The 9,946-nt window shown below is 38.7% G+C and overlaps 1 protein-coding gene across 1 annotated transcript; it reads left to right on the top strand.

The window, feature by feature from the left end:
* The first annotated feature begins 754 nt into the window (after window positions 1-754).
* On the top strand, window positions 755-3,496 carry LOC121508745. The gene is made up of 7 exons (XM_041785808.1): window positions 755-863; window positions 1,086-1,145; window positions 1,682-2,071; window positions 2,189-2,287; window positions 2,381-2,613; window positions 2,900-3,058; window positions 3,164-3,496. The coding sequence occupies exons 3-7, from the start codon at window positions 1,915-1,917 to the stop codon at window positions 3,494-3,496; spliced, it is 981 nt and encodes a 326-aa protein (XP_041641742.1). The 5' UTR covers window positions 755-863; window positions 1,086-1,145; window positions 1,682-1,914.
* The last annotated feature ends 6,450 nt before the right edge of the window (window positions 3,497-9,946 follow it).

Raw genomic sequence — 9,946 nt, 5'->3', positions numbered from 1 at the left:
TTTCCATTCATTTATTATGGTAAATTTACATTCTTTCTTATTGTTGATGATTGTTTTCTGATAAAGTAACTTTTTAACATTTAGTTATGGGTTGGAGATGTTTACAGAAATCTTTTGTTCCTCTCCTTTTACTAGCAAACCAGTTGAACTATTGCCTAAATAAAAATATTGGACTGGAACTCCCTCTTCCTCTGCGCTTAGTTGTTCTGGCTGACAAACCGCTGAGTAGGAACTACCTTAACAAACACTATCAAATATTTCTCAACTATAGTTTATAACTGTGAGATTTTTTGATGACACACAAACAAATATTTAGACGTTCAAGGCATTCCAGGTAAGTTGACATACTACCCATTGGTGAAGTAATGAATTTAAGAAATAATCCAGAAAAAATCCTTTTTGTTATAACCAAGGGTCGAAATAAAAGGCTATTTGCTCTTGGAAAACTTTGACACTGAAACTATAGCCTATAACAGAAACTTTTTTTTTTTCAGTTTGGGTCATGATTTCCCTTTTAGTTATTAAAGCCAGAAAGTCTGAGTAAATGATTTTCATATCCAACTAATCCTATTTTTTTCTATTTTAGTACAATGTCAAGCCACAACAAACTTGAGGCTGCTCTTTTGTTGGGGGATGCATTTGTCGAAGATTTACAGGCAAGTTGTCATCTCACTATATGGAGTAAGTAATAAGTAATTTAATTTTTGTTGTTCCTTTTTAACCCTTCTACTTTACTGTGTTCATAAAGAAACATAAAAGGGAGTCAAATAAAGGGAAGAAACAGTCAAATGTGACCTGGTTGAAGAGGGACCTGGATGGACTGCGTGTGGTTTCCTCTAAACGAACAAAAAAAGGATCATCTGGTCAGTTTCTAATTAATAGAATTCATGTCAAAACCATTAATGTATAAAAAAAGCTTTAAAAAATGCATGTAATACATTATATTGCTGCATAAATTTGGGTTTAGTTTTTAAAGTTTTATTTTTTCTCAAGAATTCACTGTTTAGTTTTCAAGATGTGTAGTTCCTTGTACAGCTGGAAACGAGTTTAAAACACTTGTTCATGTCATTTCTATTTTCACACAGTTGGAACTTCTCCAAGCACTCCCATTTTAGACTCACCTTGTGCCAGCCACCAAGATCCTGGTAAGTACAATAAATCCCTCAAATATAGTTTCTAAAATGCTGTACGCCTAATGTCAAAAGGGGCTTAATTTTTAAAATAAAGCCTTATTACATCTTTGCTGTTGCTCCGCAAAATGATATTCCATTGATGCTGTGTCAATAACCAGCCAGCTAACCCTTGAAAGCTTTCTTAAAATTAAGCAGAAATCAAATTAACATAATTTAGTGCCACAAGATTATTCTTGATGGCGCAGGTAAAAAAAACTATATACAACAGCATCAGACCACAGTGATTTTGTTGATTTGCTTGACGATTGAGTACCCTCAGTCACTGAATCTTAAGAGTCATGGCTTTATTGCCACATTTCCAATTATCCTTCTGTCCTCCAACACCTACTTTATTGTAACTAAACAAGTAGTTATGGTTTATTTCAAACATGTAAAAAGAGAAAACTGTTGCTCTATCAAAGCAGGGAAAATGCCAAAGAATTCAGTGGCCGTGGTACTTAAGCACTGCACTATTGTCATTTTTGTTTTTTCCTCTTTGCTCTTTTGAGACTTTAATCTTCAGAGGCTCCAGGATCTTATTAGTGAATCAGAGGGCATTGGGGTTCAAGATTCACACCAACAGGCATCGACAGCTTGGGGTCAGAGACAGGGGGTTGTTCAACGATGTTGGCAAGAAGCAAGGCCCCAGAACATCAACAACCTCCTGTCATCAGAACACATTTCTCCAAGAAAATGCCAGCACTGCCACTTTGGAGAAGCAGTCATTTGTTGTGGGGAGTGCATGCCTTTGGAATGGTTTTGTTCAGAATGTGACTGCAGTTTCCATCAAAATCACATTCTACACAACCGGAAAACCATCATAAACGGGTTTTATGAATACATTTCCCCAAATAAATGTGTGAAAAGACATGAAGGCAAAAATATCATCTGTGAACAAGGTGGGTATCTTATTTTTAACTGACTGGGATTTTTTAAAACCCATTCTGATCTTGAATTTGATTTTATTATTGATAAATGATTTTTAGTTTTCCCCCTGACTGTTCTTTGGCTTGTAGATTGTTTGCTGCCACTAAGTCTTCCAGAGATCTGTTCCTGTGAGGCTTCAGATCTTGTGGTCTCTGCTGGCAGGGCCATCATTCTTATTTGTATTAATGGTAGGATTGTAGAAAAAATACCATTGTTTATCTGGCAAATTACTTCAGTTGATAGTTTTTTGTTTTTTAAATGTGTCTTTTGTTTGCTCTCAGGCCGTTATGATCTTAAACTTCCATTGCTCCTCTGCAAAAATTGCAGCAAGCAATGGACACCAGATATGAAAGAGATGGTGAAAAGTGGTTACTGGCCTGCCACCATGCAGGCACAGACCTTGTTGCAGGAAGATCTGTTCCACTCTTTCGAGGCCATGAAAACTGCTGCTCCAGGAATGTCCAGACAAGCTTTTACAGCAATGCTGGACCAACGGACAAAACATTTCGGAAGAGTGAGTACAGTTATGATGCTGAAAGACTAATGTTCCACTTAGTAGAAATGCAAGTAAATAGAATGGCTAAGTAATCAGATGTACTCAAGTAGCACACAATCATAAGAATGTCAGGGTACACAAGTCATCACAATAGGTCCTTGAAATGTTCAAGTTAATAGACTGTTGACCATACTAGAAAAAAGTAGTCTTTGGTATCATTGTTTTGTTTGGAAAAAAACATTCAAAATCATAAATCCTTGATTTTTTTTTCTTTAAAAGCAGAACCATATTTTGTTTATTTCAGACTGGCCAAGTTAATTCTGATGTGTTTCAAAGAAGCTTCCTGCAGTACATCTACTGCAACTCCGAGGCGAACCACCTGCTTGGAGAGGCCCCTCTTGTCTGCCCTGCTTGTAGTCCAGATATGGTGGCTATCTGTGTTGATGGCACAACCCGTTGCATGGCAACAGGAAACTCTATAGATTCCAGAAAACAAACCAGTGAGTTTGTAGACTCTTCCTGATCTATGTTCAAAAATAAAGAGGCCTGACTCCGGACTTAAAAATAGAAACTTCCAAGACTGGTTAACCTACCCGAGGGCGCAAAGGGAGAGGACGCGTGCGCCTTCTTAGAAAACTGGCTACCTGAAGCTCTGAACTTGGCACCGTCACGCAGTGCTCTGATACTGGAGAGAGCGCATCGGGTCGGCCAAAAGAGTACATCAAACATCGCTGCACCAAGGACTCTCATCATGAAGTTCTTAAATTACAAGGATAAAACGACTGTGATGAGAGCCTCCAGGGCAAAGGGACAGATTCTCTTCGAGAACAACCTGGTGAGATTCTACGAGGACCTCGCAACCGGCGTGCACAAAAAACAGAACAAGAGTTTGATGCTGTGAGACAACAGCTTCGTGCCATGGGGATCCGATACGGTATGATTCCTCCCGCACAGCTGCTGGTGACACACAACGGACAGTCTCGCATCTTTAACCAGCCAGCTGAAGCAGAGAACTTGTGAGGACACAGAGCAGAAAGTGGACCTGGGTGAGATAATGTAGGCACCATTACATCGCAGTGTATTGATATGGATGTATAATCAATGAGCCTTAAGCTAATTAAGGAGGATAAAATAGCTTGTTTGTTATTATACTTGTCATATGTTGGCCCAGAGGCTCACAGCCAAAATTAATAGCCTAACTTTCTGAACGTATTTAATAACGAGTTTTCTGTTTATGTAGTGGGGTGAGGTAAGAGAAAAAGTGTTCAGGCACAGTCGGTTGATCCTCACTTCTGTGTGGAACAGCCATCAGCTGTTAGATAGGTACCAATACATATAGGGGGGAGGGAGGTGGGTAACAAAGTTTTACATTAAAGGGGTCTAGAGTTCAGTTTTCATTATTATTATGGACATAGTTTTTAAGGTCCAGGTGTTTTTTGTTTCTCTGTATTTGGACACAGAGAAACTTCAATGATATACGTTATGTCTGGTGGACTAAGGATTAAAATGTCTTCTTGAACTGCAGAGGACTACAAAAACTGAAAAAGGTTAAACAGGTAATGACTAGGGTGAAATCTATACACTCAGATATCATGCTACTTCAGGAAACCCACCTGTTATCTAGTCAAGAGGCAAAAATTAGGAGGAGGTGGCAGGGCAGTATATATTCAGCATCTTTTACTTCTCAGGCAAGAGGGATTATGATTTTAATTCATAAATCCATACCATTTCATGTGACAAGGGTTATTAAAGACAAAACTGGGAGGTATATTATTCTACAGGGCACACTTATTACGGAAAAAATAAACCTGATAAATATCTATGCTCCCAACACTGATGACCCAAAGTTTTTCCATAATCTTTTTCTTACAATTTCATCTCTGTCTGGTAACTATATTATAGCAGGGGATTTTAACTGCACATTGAACCCAGAATTGGATAGGAGCACAGGTATTGATAACTCCCATTTTAAAAGTAGACCAACAATAAAACATTTTATGAAGGAACTTAATCTGACAGATATTTGGAGGGATATGAATACCAAGGGTTTAAAATACTCCTGTTATTCCAATATACATAAATCATATTCACGTATTGATTATTTTTTAGTTTCTGTCAATTTGAGACACAAAATAAAGGACTGTCACTATGATAGCATCTTAATATCTGACCATGCACCGAACTCATTATTATATGAAGATTTAAGACTAAGGACAGACTCCCCTAGATGGAGATTTAAACAAAAATGGCTCCTAGATTCAGAATTCATATCTTTCATAGATAATCAAATTTATGTATTTTTTGAAACCAATACAAATGAAACACCATCCTCTTCACGGTGGGAAGCCTTTAAGGCCTACTTAAGAGGTCAGATAATTAGCTTCATGAGTTATAAGACAAAACAAAGTTATCAGGAAACAAAAAAGTTGGAGGCAGAAATTGAGCTGCTTTAGGGGGAATATTATCAAACGTTATGTCCAAACACCCATCGAAAACTTCTGCTATTAAGAACACAGTATAACGAACTTTCCGCCTCTAAAGCAGCCTCATATCTTGTGTCTTAAGCAGGCATTTTATGAACAAGGGGAAAAGCCTGGGAAACTATTAGCCTGGCGCCTCCGACAATTACAAAATGAGAAAAAAATTACCTCAGTTGAAAACAGTGATGGACAGATTATTGTTGACCCTCTAGAAATCAATGAAACTTTTAAGTCTTCTTTGAAAAATTATACAGCTCAGACATAACACATAACAAACAGGAGCAAAATCTTTTCTTAGATACCCTCCAAATACCCAACATCTCAGGACTGATAAGTGCAGATCTTGGTTCAGCTATAACTAAGGAGGAAATATCTAAAGCAATAGATCATTTGAAAACAAGTAAAGTCCCAGGCCCAGATGGGTTGCCGACAGAAATTTATAAAAAATTTAAAGATAAATTGTTGTCCCCTCTTTTTGACATGTTTTCGGATTCATTTGAAAAGGGAACTCTCCCTGTTTCATTAAGAGGAGCCCTGATAACTTTACTGCCCAAACCTGGTAAACCTTGCAATAAATGCGAAACCCTAAGACCAATAAGCCTTCTCAATGTGGACCTAAAGAAACTTTGCAAAATTTTGGCTCGAAGACTAGAGAGAATATTACCTGACATAATTGCTCGTGACCAGAATGGATTTATTGTAGGTAGACAGGGATTTCATGATGTGAGACGAGTGTTGGATATTCTTCATAATCAGGAAGAAAAACCAGACATCGCTTTGCTATCATTGGATGCCGAAAGAGCTTTTGACAGAGTTGAATGGCCCTATTTATTTGAAATATTAAAAAGATTTGGCTGTGGGGATAATTTCTGTCGGTGGGTTAAACTTTTATATAACGAACCTTATGCTGAAATATTAACAAATGGAAATATATCTAAATCATTTAAAATCAAACGGGATGTAGGCAGGGGTGCCCTTTGTCCCCCTTATTATTTATTCTAGCAATTGAACCCTTTGCCATTGCGGTGCGGTCCCATAAAAACATAATCGGTTTGTCAGTAGGCCAGCAAGAACACAGAATTGCTTTATTTGCTGGTGATGTCATTCTTTTCTTGGAAAAATTGAAAAACTCAATTCCAGCCTTGTTAGATCTAATAAACACATTTGGAAGGATATCAGGATATAAAGTAAACAAAGAAAAAATCTTCATTAATGTTACTTAACTCAGAAGAAAGAAACAGTGCTGGAAATTCTTTCCAATTTAAAAAGGTTGACTGTTTTACATATTTGGGGATCAGGATAGTACCATGTGTAAGAGATATTGTCGGGGTTAACTACACCCCCATAATAGACTCAATTACTTCCTCTATAGATAGATGGAACTCCTTGCCCTTATCACTTATAGCAAGAATTAATGTCCTTAAATTAAATATACCGTCCAAACTTCTGTATTTGTTTCAGAACATCCCATTGCCACCTCCTGCTAATTTGTTCTCACTTCTTAGAAAAATTTTTGTACGTTTTTTGTGGAATAATAGGCGACCGAGGCTACGTTTGTCACTCTTGTACCTACCGTATGATAGAGGAGGCCTCAGATGCCCCAATCCACTTTGGTACTATTGGGCAGCTCAATTGAGGACGTTGATGTATTATTTTACTGATAAGTCCCCCCCACCTTGGATGAATAGTGAAGACTGCTCAGTCCCACTTCCTCTCCCTCAGTACAGCATAAAAAGTGCTGAAAAAAATGACAAAAAAATCCAATAGTCAGAAATATGATTATAATTTGGTATCAGGTTAAAAACTATTTAGGTGAATCCTCCTCTCTGTCATGCTTCAGCCCAATATGGGGTAACCACTTTTTCCCTCCAGGCAGAGCAGACTCTGGTTTTAAGAAGTGGGCCAAAAGGTTTAAAGACAATAGGGGATCTAATGGGATCAGAGGGCGGGATTTTGATGTCATTTGAGGAGTTGATTGCCAGATATGATATCCCAAGCAAACATCAATTTAAATATCTACAGGTGAAAAACTTCATTAGGTCATCTCAAAATCAGTGTGTGTCGATCACCCCGTTGTCCACTTTGGAAACGGTAATGAAAAATAATTGCTTTGGAAAGGGAATATCTCCAAACTATATAACATGTTAGCAGAGGGATCCTCTGAGTCTTCTCTATGGAAACTTAATGCCTGGAGGGAAGATTTACAGGAGGATTTGTCCTCTGAGGATTGGGAAGAAGCGTGTGATGCAGCACAAACACAAACTACCAATACTCGCCTCAGAGTACTACAATATAACTGGCTAATGAGGATCTATGTGATGCCAGAAAAGCTTAATAAGTATAATGGGGCCATCCCAGACTTGTGTATCAGGTGTGGAGAGGAGAAGGGGACATTTTTCCACTGTGACTGGGAATGCAATAAAGTCCAACAGTTCTGGTGGGAGATCAAACAAGCTGTAGAGATTATTCTAGGTATAAAATTAGATCTTGACCCTAAAGTGTTTATTCTAGGTTTATATCCTGATAGACATCATATATCTAGAAAAATAATCACTGCCCTGGATTTATGTTTATTGCATGCAAAAAGAGTCATAGCACTCTCGTGGAGGAGTACCAGTAAACCAAAATTCATTAACTGGATTAAGGAAATATCCACAACTTTACCTATGGAGAAGATTACCTACATCATAAAGGGAAAACTGTCACTATTTCAAAGCATTTTGGATCCTTTTATGGAATATATGGAGAGTGTGGATTTGAGTATTGTGGGAAGTGAGGCAGATAAGGCGTAGTCATCAGTGGTCCTCTGCAGTTTCTTAAAATACTTTCCTTTACCTTGATATTTGATTTCTTAAATCTGTGTGAAATGTATATCTCAGTTTGTATTTTTTGAACCATGCACAATAGAGAAATAATTGGGCTAACCCTAGATATAATAGAGAAACCTTTGTTGTTCAGGCTGTTGTTGCTCTTCGTTTGTTTTTGTTTTTTTTTTTTTGTGTTTTTTTTTGTGGCTTTTTTTTTTTTTGTCTGTTTTGTTTTGTTGTTGGGTTTTTTTGTTGTTTGTTTGTTTGTTTGTTTTTTTCCTTTTCTCTCTATTTGATTTAGTCAGGTCATATACTTTGTACTCTCATCCAAGTGTTGTTCTATGTTATCTCATAAATACCTGACTTGCAAGGAAGGACAGTTCGAATGATGGACAATAATCTAGCTGCCTTTGATATTCCCTTTGATGTGAAAGAACTCTTATTTCTGTATATCACTGGAAACATGAAAGTTTAATATAATGTTGAAAAAGAAAATTAGAAGCTTCCTTTACTGAATGAATACTCCACGTTAACTCGTTCACAACATAACAGCTTTTTTCTTTCGCTAAATCTCCCCGCTAACTTCCTGTTTCCATTAAGGTGCATTCTGGGTAATGCAGTCCTTTGACCAACTTAAAGCTTATCTAACTTCTAACTAAACTCTATCAAGTACAGTTACAACATCCTCCCCCAGATGAACAGTAGTTCATCTAAATTTCTAAAGAATACAGTAACTGGATGGGTCTCCTTAACACAGTCCCTGTAGTAGTGCGAACAGCACATGAACGAACAAGGCCATCCCGGCCTGGAAACAACTCCTCAATCCTTCCTAGCTTCCAGGACTGCCTTGGAATGTTATCCTCGCTGATGAGTACAACATCTCCCACTTTCAGCATGGAGAGCCGCAGTGATGTGCAGACTTCAAGTCCAGCAAATATTCCCTTCGCCGGCTGTTCCAGAAGTTGGTCATGAGTCTTTGTCTGTATCTCCATCTCCTTATCATTTCTCCTTTGTTCACTGTTAGGTGATGAGTGTCTGCTGGAAATGGCTTAGGAGGTATGCATGTGAGTCTCTGACCCACTAAGAAGTGAGCGGGTGTCAACGGTTGTGGTTCGTTCACCTCATTGTGCACATAGGGGCCTAGAGTTGATTATGGCCTCTGCTTCTGTGAGAATGGTGCTCATTTCTTCAAAGTTGAGTTTTGCTCTGCCTAGCACCTTCCTCAGAATGACCTTTACTGACCGTACCAACCTCTCCCAGAATCCTCCCCACCAGGCCGCTCTTTCCACGATGTAACGCCAGGTGATTCCCTTTTCAGAGAAGAACTCTAGTAGCTGTGGATCTTTGATGCTCCTCCATAGATCCTTTAAATCCTGATCAGCTCTCTTGAATGTTTTGGCATTATCTGAATAGATAACCTTGCACAGTCCTCTTCTTGGGACAAACCTTTTCAATGCCAGTAGGAAACTCTCAGTTGACTGATCAGAGACTAGTTGTAGGTGTACTGCTCTTGTGACTGCACATGTGAACAATACAACATACGATTTCTTCATGCAGCCCTGTCCCTTTACATAGAGTGGTCCTGCAAAGTCCACTCCTGTTACCTCAAAAGGTGGTGACTCTGTTATTCTGTTCTTTGGCAGTGGTGCAGTAATCTGCTGTCCAGCCTTTGCCTTGAATTTTTTGCAGTGCACACACCTTGCCACCACTCCTCTGACCATCTGCCTCGCTCTCAAAATCCAGTATTTTTCTCTGGTTTGAACTAGAGTGTCTCTTGCACCTGCATGCATTAACTTCTCATGCTAATACTGAACCACCATCTCTGGGAATCTGTGGTTGCTGGGTAAAATCCATGGGTGCTTCTCTCTGTAGGTAAAATCAGAGTGCTGCAGCCTTCCTCCGACACAGAGCAGCTCATCTTCATCCAGAAACGGTTGCAGCCCCTGGATTCTTGAGTCAGAGTTAAGGGTCTTTCCTGCTTTAAGAAGAGTTATTTCTGGGAGGAATGTTTGAGTCTGTGTTACCTTGATCCAATATTTCTCCGCATCATACAGTTCTTCCGTT

The sequence above is a fragment of the Cheilinus undulatus genome, linkage group 4 (genome assembly GCF_018320785.1).
Source record: "Cheilinus undulatus linkage group 4, ASM1832078v1, whole genome shotgun sequence".
In the NCBI taxonomy this organism is placed as follows: Eukaryota; Metazoa; Chordata; class Actinopteri; order Labriformes; family Labridae; genus Cheilinus; species Cheilinus undulatus.
Note: the sequence above shows the minus strand (reverse complement) of the source record. Positions and strands in the feature narration are given on the sequence as shown.